We start from the raw sequence: 17,897 nt of genomic DNA, 5'->3' as shown, positions 1-17,897 counted from the left end.
TGATTGTCTTGGTAGACATCCAAAACCTTTAGAGATGCTCAAATGGGCTGTGAATTCCCACCCTGGAAAGTCATGGAAGACACATAGTTGCAGAGCTTATATTTTAGGCTGTCAGTGTGTGGAGCAAGTGATCAGCACCCTGTAAAGCAGAGAGCAAATACAATTATTGATAAGACACAGAGGAATGGGTTTAAACTGAAAGAAAGTAGGTTTAGATTAGACATTAAGAAGAAATTCTTTACTGTGAGGGTGGCGGGGCTCTGGCACAGGTTACCCAGAGAAGTTGTAGATGCCCCATCCCTGAAAGTCTTCAAAGCCAAGTTGAACAAAGCTTGGAGCAACCTGGGATAGTGGAAAGTGCCCGTGGCAGGGTACTTTGAAACTAGATGGTCCTTAAGGTCATCTCCAACCCAAACCTTTGTATGATTCTACAATTAAAGTGTCAAATACCTTTTAATAGGTAACAGAGGGGGAAAAGCTAATATTTGTCTCACTTTTGGAATGGCCCGTCTTTTCCCCTTCAGCTTAGCTGACATCAGTAATGGCTTTGCTACCGGACAGTAGCCTGACTATCTGCAGGAGCAGAGGGAAACAGTCATTGAAAAAGATGCCACCATAACTCCACTTATTAGCAAAAACCTGTATCTACTGCCTTGTGCCAGGGAAGTTAAAAAAGCAAAAACTGCAAAAGAAAAAAAAAATTGCATTGAGCTAAACAGAGTCTTAAGCAGTGGTAAACAAAATGTAGCTTCCTTTGTGGTTGATTTTTATCCAGCTGCAGCCAAATATCAAAGCGATATCAAAGGAAAGCTACCCGTTAATTAATTCAGACTGACTTCACAAAGCAAGCTGGAGCTTTTGCTGATATCTGATTCTGACAACTTCCTAATCTTCACAAGTTGTCATTAAGAGTGGCATTAAAGCAGTCTGCAGTCAATCCCAGCTCTTGCCCCATTGTAACTCAGACGGGGCGGGGGGGTGGGTATGCAAGCAGGGCTTAGAGTAAGGAACTTGCTTCTTTGCAAATGGAATTTGCAATGTATCAGGGCATCTCATTAATACACTGCCTCAATCATTCACCCTAGGAATGCTCACCCATTCCCACTTGCAACTGTTACAAGTTGCAGTGAGTGGAAATTTTCTCTTCTGAAGGAGAAACAATGGGAGAAAGCAGAGAAAGAAACTGAAAAAGAAGCTCATGTCTGAAAGGAATAATTAGAAGTCTGTAATGGTCTCTAAGAAAGTATGAATAGAGGCTTATCACTGATTTCAAGATAGAGAACATAGGATTGTGGGTTGAAGAAAGTAAGATTGTGGAAAATAAGATGCTAATCGGAGGATAAGATTAGTTTTAAACTAAGAACTTTGAGCAACCCGGTGTAGTGGAAGGTCACCCTGCCTGTGGCAGGGATGTTGGAATGAGAAGAGCTTTAAGGTCTCTTCCAACCCACACCATTCTATGATCCTATGAACTGAAAATCTGGTACCTCCACAAGTGAAGTGCGCAAGAATACAACACTCAATGTTCCTTACCACTGCCAGAATCTCTCAGAGGGATTGCAGCCTTGTGCAGAGATGTGAGGGATGTGGTACCTTTGTATTTCCATTCAGCTGTGAGTGGCTCAAATGATTGAAGGGAGTTTGTTTTCTAGACCATCACTTGAGCAAGTATCCACCAGACAGCAACTAATATTACTTTGTGGCAAATTCCTGACAATACCTTAGAGGAAAATGTGTTGTGTTATTATGCAGTATATTCATTTCAAATATTGCAGAGAATACAGAGAAGAATAAGTGCTGTTGTGGGAGCACCTCACCCAGAATCCACAGCAGCATCCATGAAGATGGTGCATTTATTTCCTCCAGGGCCAAGTATTGCCCAAATGCCAGTGACAAATGGGAATTATTTTTGGTTGTACACAGAACCAAGGGTTTACCATCATAAGAGGTGAAGTAAAACTTAGATCAAGTATCAAGAAAAAATACCCAGTATCAGTTCAATTAGAATAATCGTCTAAAAGAGACAAAGTTCAATCCCAGTCCTTGCGGGTGTTTGGGGTAGGAAAGTATTAGAAAATATGGGATAGGCAGTAATCCTGTGTTGGCATTAAGTCATTCAAGATGAGCTGCTGGATTTTTTCATCTCTGATTTCTCCGACTGCTAAGAAGTGAAAGAAATTGCTATGCTGGGTAAATATAGACTCCTCCTATTTGTACAAAAGTATATGATTAACCAAAAAGAAAGATCTTGCTAAGAGCTACAGTCTGTCTAAATGCTGTGCTTATACACTTGTGTCTGGAGGGCTCTGGGGGTTGCTCAGGCAGGCGTGTCCCTTGCCTCTTGTGACCCTGTTCATTTTGCAAAGAATGACATGGATTTATCCCACTTTAAAAGTGGCCTGAAAGCTGACAGCCCTCGTTGTCTGCTACTTGTCTTCCTCCCTGTTGACACAAAATCCAAAAATAGAGGGTGTGATATGGGGAAAGTTTCTTTTCTGCACCCATTCCTCCTCCCCTGTGCTTTCCTTGCCCTCTGCTAGCTTCACTGACTCTGCAACAGCCCTCAGGCTGCATTAGCTTCTCTCAGAAAAAGCAGCATATGCCAAGAAACCAGGAGTTCAAGACTTCCCAGTAGCTCTAAATGCTACCTTTGGAGCAGGTAGGATGAATGATGTAAGAGCTTTTAGCTCAGTTGATTTTATCAGAGGACCTTCCTGATAGTTCTCCGTGGCCTCCAGCTGTTCCACCTGAAGCCATCTCTGCAAAGAGATTTCTTTGACCTTTAGGCAAGTTGCACATAAAGATGTTACTCACGGGGCACAGCACAGAGAAAATTTCTAATTGAGTACAGTAGCAGTAAAGAATAAGTAAGAGAAGACAACTTTTCACATACTGACGTTTATAGTCACTAAATGAAGCATGTTGTTGCTTTTTTTCAAGAGAATCAAGGGCCCCAGTCTCTGGACCCAAGCATTAAGATTCATGCTTGGGGTCAGATGCTGGTTTAGAGCTTTGTAGATGGGTGGAGGCAGGTTGATTTTGGCCTTACTCTTCCTAGCACTGTCCCTTTTACTAATGAAATCTTAATCACAGCTCGATCCAAACACCACAGCCAGCTGGAACTGACTCATTCTTCAAAAATATATGTTTCTGCTAATGTTGTCCATTTATTTTTTGTTTGTTTAACTTTCGAAACACCTATTGGCAGAAATATTCAAATGCATTGGAATTCCTAAAGATTAGCATTATAAATATATGCTGCATGTTTAGTTTGAATGCAAACCACTTTCCTTATCCCAAAGAAAGCACTGGCAGAGTACATTAGCTACAGAGATGCTAAAAAATTAAAGAGAATGAGTTCATACGACGGGTGGTTAAAAATAACATGGTTGCTCAACGTGACTCTTACTGGTGTTTGTAACTGTATATATACACAACTAGACATTCATATTTTCATGTGGACAGTGTGTGTTTGTGAGTTCTTGTGGCTGGAGACTTGTGGCAGTATCCTTCTGTTTTCAAAGATGGATTAAATATTGAGCTATCTTTTTCATTCTCTCTCCACAGCCAGATTATTTCGCCATTGCAAACTATTGGCATAACACTGAGAGCTTTTATTTGGATGCTGATATTGGATAGTCGTGGAAAATTCCTGTAACTTCAGCTCATGGAGAGCTTAAATAGAATTTATGAGCCATATCCTCATTTGGCGTAAAATATTATGGCTCTGCTGGTACAACAATAAAACTGTACTACTTAGCCCAGCTGATCTCAGTCAGGAGAGTAGGATTTTTGATGTCTTCATTTAAAACCTGTTTTCTACCTGAATGCTTTGGCTATTCCCTGCAATATTTAGAGGCATGCCTGTTGACAAGTAGTTTGGGGCTCACGTCTGACCTTTGAAGAAATCTGGATTGGTCTGTGTTTGGTAACAGGGAGGAATTTAACTGCCTGTCTGCCTTCTGGAGAGGAGGGACTTGTGAATCGAGACATGTATTCCAGACTCAGAACATCTCCGTACCTTTGCTAAGTGAAAAGTGAAAACAGCAGTGGCCCCACATCATCAGTGCCAACTTTTTCTATATATTGTACCCTTTTTCTCTAATTTAAAAGGTAGAATTTCAATAGATTTTATAATTTTGATGCTTTGGGGGCTTATTTTAGACTTGCCTCAATCACACTTTTTAGGTATAAGAGGTTCTTGCTGGTACATTGTAATGCAAATAGGAGAGCTTTCCAACAGAACTTTAAAAAAGCTTTACATGAAAAAAAAATCCCATAGCCTAGGATTTGAGTTTTGTACCAAATAATACTCTAGTTTCTGTCAGACGAGGAGCCTAAGAGCATTGTTGGATCAAGGTGACCTTCCATGCTGCAGAAAGAGTCAGGCAGAAGATCCACTTAGCAAATGAACAGAAAAGTCTGTGATGTGAAACTAGGGGAGTGGCTGAGGCTGGTTTCTCTTATTGAATGAAAGCAAAAAATTAAGAAGATAAGTGTAGATGAGATAACACTGTGAAAGAAACAGAGGATGGTTTCTCAGAAACCATCATAGAAACAGACTATGGTTTCTTGTCTTTCTGAAATGTTGCTGTTGCTAGTCATTCCTTTTAAAGGGTTATCTCCTGAATTCCAGCTTGGCAAAGGTAGAGGATATTGATGAGCATAATCACATGGTGTTTTCCCAGAGCATAGTTCACAGAGGAGAACAAGCAAGCACAGAACAGCATAAGTCTTAAAATAAAACTCCTGCAAAATAAGCATTTGATATCCTGGGTGCTTTGGCCTCCTTCAGAACCGAGTTTACGTTTTGCATTACAAAAGCCATTGCATGTTTTTAAAAACCTTTCATTTAAACTAAATGTCTTCACAATCATTGGTAGCCTGAAAGAAAATTTCTTTTATTTTTGGTTGGGACTGTGTTTTTGGGAAAGAGGAAGGATAGGGCAGAGGATTGCTTTGTTTTCTTAACAAGGTACCAAAAATTATCCTAGAAGTTGATGTGGAATCAGAGGGATTTATGTAGAAAGGGAGGGGTTTCCTGTGGATCAGGCTTGAACATTAGCACCCTAAAATGGTGACCACAGACTGAGCTACTTGAATATTTTCATTGGGCAGCAGGAAAGGTCTTTTTTTAAAATGGGGACTTCATCTTGAGCCTTCACAGATTCTGAGAAGGGCAAAATTCCCTGAATACGCCCTCAGGAGTCAGTGCTCCCTAAGCAGGGAATCTGGCTTTTTCTGGGAGGAATGTGAAATCTCCCTTTGCAAATCACTCAAGCAAGAACAAGCCTCTGCTTTGCTGCCTTCCCCTTTTGAGATGGTTGAGGGACCTCTCTTTTATTCCCATGTGAAGACTTTACGTAGAAGATGACTTAATAGGTAGCATGTTTTGGCTTTGCTCTGGCTCTGTTTTCCAAATACTAATACAGAAGAGGGGGGATGTTCTTAGATTTGAAGGGAAAGTACTCCCTTTAAAGGCTCAGTCTCCTGTTGACTTCTGGAAACAAACACCCAACTGAGGAGATGGAAGAAAGTACATCTTCAGAACACTTGAGTCATGTCCAGTGGGACACTGACTGGAAGGCTTGTGTCATGCTGGGAATTGAGTCCTGGCATGTTAGGTCATGCTGGGCAAATCCACCCAATGCAGCACAAGGCTACATTAGTTATTAGCTGACATCCCAAAGCCACAACAGCTTGGCTGGCATTTGGTTCCTCCAGCAGTCCTGGATCACTGCTTCAGGTTCTTATGTTACCTCTCAAGTAGGGTATCTAGGGAGTAGTATTGTAAAAAAACCCTGCTTGTGTAGAGTACACCCGCTAATTTATGTCTTACCTATACCTGATGATAAAATGACAAGATTTTGGCTTGATAAACTTGGCTTCAGTTGTGGAATAACTCCAGATGCATCCCATGGAGCCTCTATGCCTTTATCCCATCTTCCTTTCTGCTGAAAGGGAGAGCAGCAGCGAGTACCTTGCAGTGGTGTTAGGACAGGAATCAATTAGAGCGTGAGGAGCTTGGGCTCTGATGCAGTGCGGACAGCTTGGCTCCCTCCCTTCGGATCGTCCTTCCGGGCCATGCAGCGCTTCCCTGCGTGGCACTGGGCAAGCCGCCGCCTCACTGCGCTTCACTTTCTGCTCACAAACCTGGGCAGCGATTTTTGCCCCTCGCAATTAGCTCGAATGGGTGTTAAAACCCAGTCAATTAATGTCACGGAGAGACTTCTGTTATCTCTCCGCCCCACCCCATTGACATGCAAACTTCAATTGCCAAAATGTCAACAGAAGTTATTGCTGCTGCCGATGAGATGGATAACTCTTGCTGTTAAAATAATATCTGATGTTTTGCTCAGATGTCTAATGGGTTTGCTTTTTAAGCATGGATGATGCAAAATATCCCCAAGGCATTATTCCCAACGATTTACAGAATCCCACTTAATGTCTATTTTTAGGATTGAACAGGTTCTGTAAAGGCTCATTTGTTTGAAGAAAAGATAGTTAATAACTTTGCTTTCCATGTGATTTTGAAGAGACAATTTTTGGCCACACCTCCCCTTCTTTATCTCCACTCCGTTTGGCTCGCCTGTGTCCTGGAGTTGTTGCCGTTAGTGTGGGAGGTAAGAAATTAAGGAATTAAATAAATGGAGGAGAACTGCTAAAAGAGCAACAGTAGTTATTTGTTCACTAGGAAGTGAAGTTGTCAATTCTAAGATATCCAGCTTTTTAATTTCTATATCAGAGTACAACTTTTAAAAGAGACTGAGTGCTACAGCCTAATTAGCAAGTGTACAGGACGAACAGCAGGATGTGAGGGTGACTGTGGAAGGGATCACTAGATGAATTATTATTACTATTATTATTACTATTATTGTTTTTATTATTTTTTATTATTATTTTAAAGCACAGCATTGTTTGTAGTCTCTGTAACTAATGTTTAATTTAACTTGAATTTAAACCACAGAGTGTAGTGGATTGCAAATGACTGAGTTGGAAAGCTTCCAAAAGCCATTGAATTTCAGTGGGTTTAGTGTTCTCTGGTAAAACAATGTGTTTTAAGCAAGCTATATGCTTGTTTCTGTGTTCTAAATAGAAAATAATGATGTTATGCATTACCGCATGAACTATATTTGGCACCCACCAGCAATATTCATTTTCTCTTGCTTCTCTCTCTTCCTCCTTCCCTCCCTCCCTCCCTCTCCCTCTCTCTCTCACTCCAGAAAAAGCATGTATATATGTCTGACAGTAATCTAGGAGGCCAAGCAACAGATCACATTCTTCTACTACTAAAATTGTATGAATGCCTAACACAGCTTAAATCCCTTAAATTGGGATTTATGAAAGGATGACAGCAAACAATCTTCTAGCTGTGCCATTGCTCAGGCAGTTACAGCAACTGCTTTACATTTATTTGTGAGACTCTAAGTGATGAATGCACATTTGTCCTCCTTTTACCCGTGAAAAAACGAAGGTGAATGACTTCAACCAACGCTGGAAATCCAAAACTCTGCCTGTGCTGGTGAAGCAACAGGAGCATGGTGCAGGTTGGCACTTTCCTGCCTGGTGTGTGGGCATATTTGGGGGAAGAACATGCGCTAGACACTATTCCCACTGGGCAGTATGGACATGGACATCCTGTTTCAAGTGGAAGGAGAAGTATAGCTGTGTAAATGCAACCTGTGCCACGCCACTTCTTTTGAGAGCCAGAGAGCTGTCCTTTGCCTCTTTTATTCACTAGTATTTATTTGGCCTTGGAGATTATCCCCAGTTCCCAGAGAAGTTCCCAAAGCACTAGCCAGATATTGACTGCGTAATTCAAGTTAGTTTGACCCTAGAGAAGTCATTCTAAACAGTTCTTTTCAATAGGAAAATACACCTCTTTCACTTCTGGGAAACTTGTATTACTTGTGAGTCACAGGGGTTTAAAAAGCAAAACCAGTTGGCAATGAAATGATGTGAGAAATGAGTGGTCAGGAGCTCTTCTGATAGATCCTATGGAAAAATGGGGTGCTAAAAGCTGAAATGAGAGGCTTGGGGGGTGTGTGTAGAGGTATCTGCACATAGTAGTCCAGAAAAACAGTGGTCTCTGAAGACACTGAAAATCATTTAATTCTCTGGTTCTTATGAAGTATTTTCTCTTCTTCCCCCAATCTTCTGGTAGGTCAATACATTCCCTCCTGACTTCCAGATTCAGTAAAGGTTCTCAGGAATCTGGTTGGTGTTGTTTTTTCCTTGGATTGCTGGTCAAATTAAACTCCAGTCACTAATTGGATGAAGAGCTTGGAGAAAGCATTGAATTCATTTCCAGACCAGAGTTAGGCAAAGAGCATAATTTTTTTCCCACTGTTTTTCATGCTGGTACCTCTTTAGGTGCTTTTCTTCTGATCTCTTTGCCTGTCTCTGCTGCTCCTTAATATTTCCTTCATCTTTGGTTTTCCTGTTGATTCCAAAAAGTCTCTGAATTTATAATCCTTCCCCCAAAAAGAATATTAGGGTTTAATTAAAGTCTAATGTCTCTTCTTCTGTCTCCAACCTTCTCTCTTGACATTTTACAATTCTGAGATGTAGAAAATATGAAATAAATCCCCTTTGGCTTCAGCAATGATTAATGCTAGCAAGAAGCAAGTCCCAAAGTGCTAGAAATGACAAGATACATGCAAGCTGTCATAATTTAATCCTATTGCTTTTTGTTTGGTTTGGATATTACCCAAGTAACCCATGTTCTTCAAATTTACCCTTTGCTTGGGGGAAGGTTTAGCTCCATTTTGTGTGGTGTTTCTCTGCAATGTGGTCTGTGAGGGTGACAGGTAATAGACAAACTGAGCTGGGTCATGTCTAGAAACTTATTGCCAGGACAGGTGACAGGGAAGGGAGGAAGGGGACAGGTCTAAAAAAGGGCTGAGAGCTCTAGAAATCTGCTGATGGCTTCAAAGGATTATAGAAAGATGATGACAGGACAGGAATGGTAAGGAGTGAGGAGCCATGGATAACATTCTCCACACACAATCCCTCAACTCTGATGGTGAAAAGTCACATTCTGCTTAACTTTAGAGGACTGTCAGGAGGTGGTCTTTGACTGCCATACTGAGCTTGGTGAAGGTGGGGGCAGGTTTGTGTGCATTCAGAGTCCTTTCTTGTGGAGTGGTTTTCCTTCCTCAGGGCACGAGGAATGACAGGAGCAAGGCATGTGCATCCACAGTGGCAGGAATGGAGAATAAAAGCTGCTAATGGATGTAGTAATCACGTATGAAGGTACTTTTGCAATGGACCATAAAAAAAAGATTTTTCATAGTTTGGGTGGCAAGAGTTTCAGAGGTGCTGAGGGTATCCAAATGTCACAGACTCAACGCAGCTGCAGCAAAATGAGCCCATCGTCTCCTTCATCTCCAGTGAAAGGCATCTCCTGCTTTTAATCACCAAAGTCCTATGTAAGACTGACATACTCACGTTTAACAGAATACCTCTTACTAAAGTAGCCAATACAGACCATTTAGAGTGCCAAATGCCTCCTCCTACAAACCTTGCTTCCCTCAGAGAAATTGCTGCTCGCAGGAAGTCTTTAGTCTACCCAGAATATCTGAATGCCCATTTCTCTTCTGAAAATTGGTGGAAAGCAGGTGCCCAAAAGCCTTTCCAGCAAATACATTGAAAACTCGGAAATGTGATTTAAGCACTTGCTGTTGATGCAGTGGTATCTTGGAGTGTGCCAATCCCATGCTCATCCATGCCTGGAGACCATTCTTTTCCATTCACCCCTGGCACCTCAGGCTTAAGATTACACCTGATTTGAAGCATCCCCTGACTAAACAAAACAAACCATGAGCTGATCGCCTCGTGCAATGTGCAACCACACAATAGTAATCACAGCTAATGACTCTGCTAAATGCTAGACTGCACACACCTCCTTGTTTGGTGTTTGTTTTGTATACAGAAGGTAACATCGACTGAATAACGAGGATGCCAAGTTACAGATGGGGTTGTGGAATCGTATTTGACAGCCGATTAGAGTAATCTGACAGAAATGATGACTTAATCACCACGACAGACTCCAAATTCCCAGATAGAATTCCACCCAGGTTAATCTAATTTCCTTGCAATATTTTTGCCAGAAATAGACTCTTAGCCGGCTTGTTTTCTCCCATGCAGATGTCACATGGCTTTGACAAGAATGTAAATAGGTACTGTTATTATTGTTGAAAAGATGACTTTGAGGCTCTAAAGCTGGAGAGGTTTCATGCCTTTGAGATGCATTGGGTTGCTTTGCTGTGGTTTTTTTCTCTAATGAAGTTATGTTTACATACAGCAAGATGTACTCAAGAAAAAGGGGGAAAAAGATGTAATTATTCAATTGTAATTCTAGGCCATGGTGTGGTCCTGCTGCTGCCCTGGACATAGCCAGCAGACAGATTCTCATTAATTTCAGGGGGATTTTCAGGGTTGCATGTTTGACAACTGTTTCTTTGCCTTTTTGGTTCCCATGGACTGCCTCAGCACCCCTGCTTGGGATGCATCCAAGGAGAGGCAGTGATGTGCTTGACCCGGGGCTTTGGGTGGCCTCTGTGACAGTGCAGGCAGCAGTGAAGCCCCCCACTTTGCTTCCAGCACTGCCACAAGGCACTGGAAACCCTGGGCAACAGGCATTTGCCTGCTCTCAGTTGTAAAACAGTGGCATGGTGTGTTTTGACACCGACGGACACAGAGCGCCTGTAGGAAAGGCAGGTTGTGCCCTGCTTGCTGCACAAGTGTGTTCAGTAGAACTCTGTAATATTGATGAGGAGAGGTTGTTCCTTACAGCCCAGACTCCAGCCTGGGTTTGATATCCCCATGCACCGTGCTTGCCAGGGGAAGCTGCCCACGCTTAGACAGAACTTGCCTGAGAGCTGTGTTGTTCTCTTTTACTGTGTGTTCTGAGCACAGGATGATGTTCAAGTCTATAAATTACTTGCTGAGGTTATTTTTCTTATTCTTGCCTCTTTATTAGTTGTAAGTGTGCATTCATAAATACTGTGTTTTCATAAGCAAAGATTCATCCAAGAAAAGAAGAAAATTTTTCTTGTTGTTCTGCGTGACAACATGACATACTGAGAAATCACTTACCTTGAGATCCATAAGTGATGTATAGCTACAATAACAGCTTTCTGATAAGACAGGAAATCCTTCATTTCGGTAGATGACATGATTCTAGTCAGTGGCATCTAATTTGAAACAGTTTTATATCATCTATAATCTTTTGGAGGGCCTGGGAAAGCACAGCTATTTTATTATTTTATAGCCTGCAGTTATACGAGGAAGATACAAAATGCACAGATTATTTTCTCTTTTGCTCATTGTTGAGTGAAAGGATAGTACCTATTTAGCTTTTGTCTCTGCCCCTTTAATTTTCTTATTCACTGCACACTTCTTTGAGAGCCATTCTTTTCTTCTCTTTTCTCTTTTCTTTTCTTTTCTTCTCTTCACCTACTTTTAAATATTTTATGGGTAGAGAGCTTATAATATGTATTGTCACGGCAGCTGTCTCTAGAGGTCAGCAATGAGTTTAATAATGAGATGCGAACCAGTGACTCTGTAAAACCCATTTCAGGTTATAAATGGCATGTTTTATTGAATCTAGTGTTAAAGGTTGTTAACGTATCAATTGGTGATGGTCAGGGTTAAACAAGCTTCAACATGAGCCCTCTCATGTTAGGAAACTGTCACTAAGGTATTTTTCCACTTTCCTCTTCGCTGAAGCCAGGTTTGTGTATCACGTCCATTTTTCTGGGGGTGTTCTGCAGTTTAAACTCTCCAGGCCAGAGCTGGATCTTTTATTAGTTTTGCACTGATTTAATTTTAAGCGCAATGGCATCACTCCCAAATTCAGCTTGATGGTGTGAAGAGAATTTGGACCATGAGTTTTTAGCAGGAACTTTTGAAATCAAGTCAAAACCCAGTGGAAGCATCATGTGAAATCTTGCCTTTTACTTCGTGAGTGTACCAGATTACTGAGTTAATGAACTTGGGGTAATTATGTGTAACAGAAGAGGATGATTTTGGATATGCAGTGAATGTGCTTGTCAGGTAACTGATCTTTGTGTTGTGACCATGGGCTGCAAAACTAACTTCTTCACATGAATTTGGTCTAAAGTTGGCTTCTCTGGTTCAGGCAGTTTGAAAAGGGAGAGGTTTTTAACATTGTTAGAATAACCTTTATTCAAAATATCTCCTCTTAGGGGCATAAAAGTGCAGCTGTAAAGAGCAATAGATCCTCTGCCTACAAAAGGCCTGAATTTGGGTTGGGTTTTTCTCATATATTCTGCATATTTCTGAATTTTCAATACTTGCCTTTCTTTCCTCTATTTTCTTACCACTCCATTGCTCCTCAGAGACATCAGTAACCTGCAATGGCCTTGTGGAACAAGTTACACCTTTTTTCTTCTTTCAGTTTGTGCTTGCTGAGTGGAAATGCTGCCTCACATTCCCATGAATTTTAAGTCTCCTGCAGTGCCCAGTGTATTGTTGATGTCAGGAAAAATCTTAAGCACTAAAGAAGACAGAGAACAATAGAAGTTCCCTTTTTTCTATAAAACTGATTGAATAAGAGTGGTGGCAGACAAGTGCTGGGCTATTAAAGTCCATTTAGGAAACAAATGATTCAAAGAGAACAGAACTGTTAAAACTGAAGCAAATTTATGCATCCCAGCAACCACATCTACCTTGTGGCTTTGTCTTTCCCGAGGACACGGGGAGTTGTGCAAGCAACACAGGGAATACATTGATTTGTAAGGCCAGGGAGCGTTCTGGACAGAAACATTCACAGCAATATTTTATATTTTCTAAAGAATCCAGCAACTTTTTCCCTGGTGGTGAAGTTATTTCACCAAAAGTAATGCAGATGTGGATTTCTGTGCAGCTTTGAAAGCACATTTGATATGAGGGCATGGATGTTCTCTCCTGCTCAGCTGTTTTTGTTTCCCAGAATTTGTCATAACAGTCTTTTATTAAAAAAATGGAATTGCCTCTGACATTTTCAGGCAATACTCAGCTGCACTGTGTTGAAAAATGATACAAAAGTAGAAAGAGCATACATTTTTTCACCTGTTCACATGAATTGGTAAGGAATTGTTGAGGAGAGAAAAGGCAGTGGCTCTGCTGCTGCCGGAAGGTTTGTGCAGTCAAATCCCAGCAACTATGCAGAGCCCACGAAAGAAAATAAAAATGGGGAGATTTTTGCAAGCTTAAACGTCTCCTACATTGAATCTCAACGTGAGTTCAGTTCTGGAGGCTTTTGAGAAGCTGCAATAAAATTTCTCTGAACACACCACAGTGGCCACAGGGCTGGCTATCACCAATGTCCTGTGGAAAACTCACACACTCTGATCATGAGGGAGCCCAACTGTTGTGGTGTTATTATTCCTGAGAGAACAAAAAGACCATTTGTAGAAATTTTATTGGAGCTATCAACAGTTCAGTGTTGAATTATTTAGTAGAGAATGCTGAGGACACACCAGACCGAGTGTGCCAAGGTGGAATGTTCAGCATGGGAAGCTGCACACAGGGGTTGGTTTCCTTTGCAGTAAGAGGGACATGAATGGAGGAAGAGGTTGAAAAGGAAAGAGGATTTGGAGTTTTTATGGAAGCCGGAATTGTTACGTGTTGTGGTGGAAGCTTTATGAATGAATGTATAACGTTGTCTAAAACAAAAAGATCAGATACTAAATAATTATAGGAAGCTATTTTAGGAATCAAGACCTCTTCTTCTTTAGTCCTGGAAGAATCAGCACAGTTTTTTAATTACAAGCAAAGTTCATTTGTCAAACTCAACTCCTCTGAGTATGTTTGAAATGCTTGCTAGTTCTTAAATTACTTGAAAATTCCATCTTGGTTTTGGCAGTGGTTGAGCTCAAGGAAAAAAAGTTGGTAAAACAGAAACCAAGCATGCCATAAACTAATGAGGGCTGTAACTTCAGAGGTCTTCTGAAACTAGATACAGCAAATTAAAGATTTATATGAGTCCTATGGGCCCAATGAACTTTTTTTTTTTAATCTTCCTCATTATAAAATACTCCTTTACCATTTTATTTTTTCTTATAAGCGTATAATACAGTGTTATTTTGAATTTATATAATTTCAACATGTTTAATATTAAATTGTCTCTTTTTAGCCCTTCATTAAAAACATGACTCTTGATTTTTTATAATTATCCAACCTGCCTTACTCTCTCTCATTTTTGTTTTTAGATGCATCATCCTATTCAGATGAAACCCGCAGATAGTGAAAAGTCAAATGGTATGTGTTTAATTTATTTTTACTTAATTGTATCTCTCTCTAAACTAAAGTAAGCACAACATTGTGAGAGTTATTGATTTACTTCTTTTGTGGTGAAAATGATAGGCAGTTTCCCTACACCTGACATGTTGGGAAGGTGTTGAGCTGCTCTGAACTCCCTATTATCTTCTGCTTTAAAGAAGGAAGGAAACGTCCTCAAAAAAGGTCTTCCTTGTACCTGCTGTACATCATGACTCACCTCACTGCATACATCCTTCCCTTGGGTTCTCCTAACAGTGAGCTAATGTGGGAGCACCTGAGATCGATAAGATGGAGATAAAATGTCAATGCTGAAAATTAAAAATAAACAAAAAGGCATACCTGTGTTAAGAAACTATGTAAGCACATGATCAGCCTTAAACATTTGCCAAAACTACATTTTTATAGAATGATGCCATTCTGAATCTGAGCCAAATTTAGGTTTTAATCATATGCTTCATTATGAGCTGGGAAACCCACTTTGGAGCTCTCTGTATACTTATTCCTCAAAACGATTGAAAAATGAATGCTATAAAGACAGTAATATCCACTTGGAATACTAGGGTACTGCTTAAGTGGATGTATATGACATGCAAAATAGATGGCAGGCTAAGTCTATTAAACATGCCAGGTTTATATATTCAGGGAAATAAGATAATCGAATGGTAGCGCAACTTGGCGGCGTGTGATTCTTTAAAAATATATACGTGTATATTCTGTCCCTTGATTTGTTCCTGTAATTTTCTAAAATATATGTTAAAGATATCATCTGCCTTCTTAGATTGCAAGAGCTTCATTTTCCCATAAGGCCCACATAATCAGAGCTGGTTCCTCCAACAGGCATCTTTGCACCTCATTAATTAGTAATCAGGGCAGAAGCCGTGCACTTAGAGATCTACATACCTGCAAATGTAAATTATGATTGGGCTCTAAATCTCTCCGCAAGGCTTTTTTAAGGCTTCTTTTTTTGCTAATTGTAGTGCATCCCTTTTTCAGACTTCTCCAAGGATTATGAAGTTTGGAAGGAAATTAAAACTTCACATTATGCTAGGTTTCCCAATATGATAACTTTCCAAACAAAAGTGGCCATGAGCACAGGAAATATGAGCTGTTACCCATTTGTACAGGAGGGGGTGTTCTCTCTCTCAGGTTGGAGTCATAGAATCATTGAATATTCTGAGTTGGAGAGGATGGATATCTGTCCACAATGATTTTCAAAGTCTGATTCCTGGTGCTGCACAGGACAATCCCAAAAATCCCACCACGTACTTAAGAGCATTGTCGAAATGCTCCTTGTGCTCTGTCAGCCTTGGTGCTGTGACCACTGCTCTGGGGAGCCTGTTCTAGTGCCCAGATACCCTCTGAGTGAAGAGCATTTTCCCAGAGTTTTAGCAGTAATTTCTTGCTGTCTTTGAGCGCTCAGAATAGAAGCCAAGGCACCTGGATGGGCAGAAGGACTGAACTTTTCAGGCCCCACTGCAGTCAAGGAGAACGTTGCTTTTGGAATCCAAATTCCAGTCCCTCATATTTAGTGCTAGCAGTGGGCACAATTATCCCTTAGGCACAGGAACACCGGCCTGAACCCTCTGAACTAAGTATGGCCTCTACGGGTTCTTCTTTCAAAGACAAATTTCACCTCAATTTCCTTGGCAAATTAGAAAAATAAGAGGCAATGGGCCAAAATTGACTCCCAGTGAGTTACTTCTTCATTGCCTGAAGTGTTTCTTTCTAAAGGAGATTGAACATATTGGAAAAACACTGTGGGGAATTGTGCAAATTCTGTCTTTCTCTGCAAGTAGCACCTGCTTGGAAAGCAGGGTAGGTTGGCTCCTGGCTGCTGCTGTTAGTCTGGGGTTATCTGCATGAAACTCCTGCCTGCACTGTGGGAATACTCTCTTATTTTCTGGCATCTATTCCAAGCATGAAAATCATGAGGGATTGGGGTTTTTTTCTTTTTTTTTTTCCTTGCCATTCTTTGTATTTTTGAGGAAAACAAATTGTCAGTTCAGGGGTTCCAGGTGTCAAATTAAACATTTTTTAAAATTTAGACTCCTGAAGTGTGTGGGGACTTTTGATAGGCATGTTCAAGGGGTTGTGAACTATTTTTTTTTTTTTTAATTGACTGGAGAAACAGAAGGCAAAATAATACCACAATGATGGTAATAATGGTACAGCTCCTCAGAAAGGCAGGGCGTAGGCATGGGGTTCGTGGAGTGGATGACTGCTTTCCAGCCGCTTGGAGATCAAGAAAGAGAAAAAACAGCAGCGTGGGGGATGTGGAGGTTTGTTTGGCACATGTTTCCCATATGCTCCAGGCTATCCATCTGAGGAGGTATATTATCCATGCCAACAGCAAATTGTAAACTGTACCTCTTCAACCAGATTGGTAAGTTCAAAGGGGAAAAGAAAGAAGACATGCCAAGGCATCTTGGTTTTCATGATCCCTGGTGGTTGAGCTTTTGAGGAATACTCGAATCTCTTTGATTTCTGAGTCACAGGAGGATCCCAGTGGATTTTATAGGTAAAGTCGTGTTTCTCAGTTTACAGAGAGGTTAAAGAAATTTTCTTGGTCAAAAATTTCTTGTGGAAAGATGTATAGGACAAGTTGGACACTACAATTCTTCTGAGCTTGTACATGTTTGTGAAGGATTGATAGACCTGTTCAGGTTCCATAGGGAGGAAGGAGAGGTCCTCTCATTCAACTCACAGAGGTTTTTAAAGAACAGTATTTGCTGTGTGATAAAATGCCCCCTCCCCATATTGTGTCCCTTGTGCAAAAGGTTTGAATGAGCATCCAAGCCAGAGAGTACCAGGATGAAATGCTCCTCCTTTTCCATCACTGTTCCTGCCCGTAGATGTCTACATCATCTGAGATAACTGTCCCTTGGCGCCAAAGGCCAAACTCACCTCATGGAAACTGGGAGATGGGTATGGAAGGGACACCTCCTGCACACATTACTTACCTGCACCAGGTTGCTCAGAGGCCCATTCAACCTGGCTTTGGACACTTCCAGGGATGGGGCTCCACAGCTTCTCTGGGGACCCTGTTCCAGCAGTTCCTTCCCTGCCTACAATGTGTATAAGTCATTTCTCTGCTCATGCAGATGAAGCAAAGCTCGATCTCTTCCACCAAACTTTTAGCAGCTCGAGTTGATGGGGCAAGACTTGCCCTCAGATTTAATTGATTTGTCTACCCAGGAGGATTCTGAAAAGCTTCTTACTGCTGACAAATGTAACATCTCTGAAATATGCAGATGATGAATTTTGTAGTGTGTCCTGGTCTGATCACCCAGTAGGTCTGGTCTGATAACCTTTGTGGAAGTTGTTTTAACCTATCTACAAAGTTTTGGTTGAGGATTTTCTGCCAAAACACATGGTTTTGACTTTCCACCATTAGTAGATTCATCACTCACAGTATTTATCCTTTTAAGGACATTTTCCCTTTTTCAAACAAAGGGGGTTCCTCCAGTCTAATGCTGAAAAACTTGCAAACACCTGCTTGACTCTAAGTTGTCTGTGGCCATTAACATGCTACAATTTGCAAATGCTTAAATGTGTCTTGGATCTGGATTTGAACACAGTCAATACTTTCAGGCACATATCCTGCAGAC

The 17,897-nt window shown here is 41.0% G+C and overlaps 1 protein-coding gene across 18 annotated transcripts in view; it reads left to right on the top strand.

The window, feature by feature from the left end:
• CELF2 (CUGBP Elav-like family member 2) overlaps positions 1-17,897 on the top strand; it is a 550,002-nt gene that overhangs the window by 456,461 nt on the left and 75,644 nt on the right. For all 18 annotated transcript variants that reach the window (XM_032105245.1, XM_032105237.1, XM_032105239.1 and 15 more), the window contains one exon: positions 14,220-14,268. In XM_032105245.1, coding sequence (XP_031961136.1) covers positions 14,220-14,268 — 49 coding nt within the window. The remainder of the gene's footprint in view (positions 1-14,219; positions 14,269-17,897) is intronic.

Source organism: Corvus moneduloides, chromosome 4, assembly GCF_009650955.1.
Source record: "Corvus moneduloides isolate bCorMon1 chromosome 4, bCorMon1.pri, whole genome shotgun sequence".
Lineage (NCBI taxonomy): Eukaryota > Metazoa > Chordata > Aves > Passeriformes > Corvidae > Corvus > Corvus moneduloides.
The sequence above is the reverse complement of the archived record's forward strand: the minus strand, read 5'-3'. Positions and strand labels throughout refer to the sequence as shown.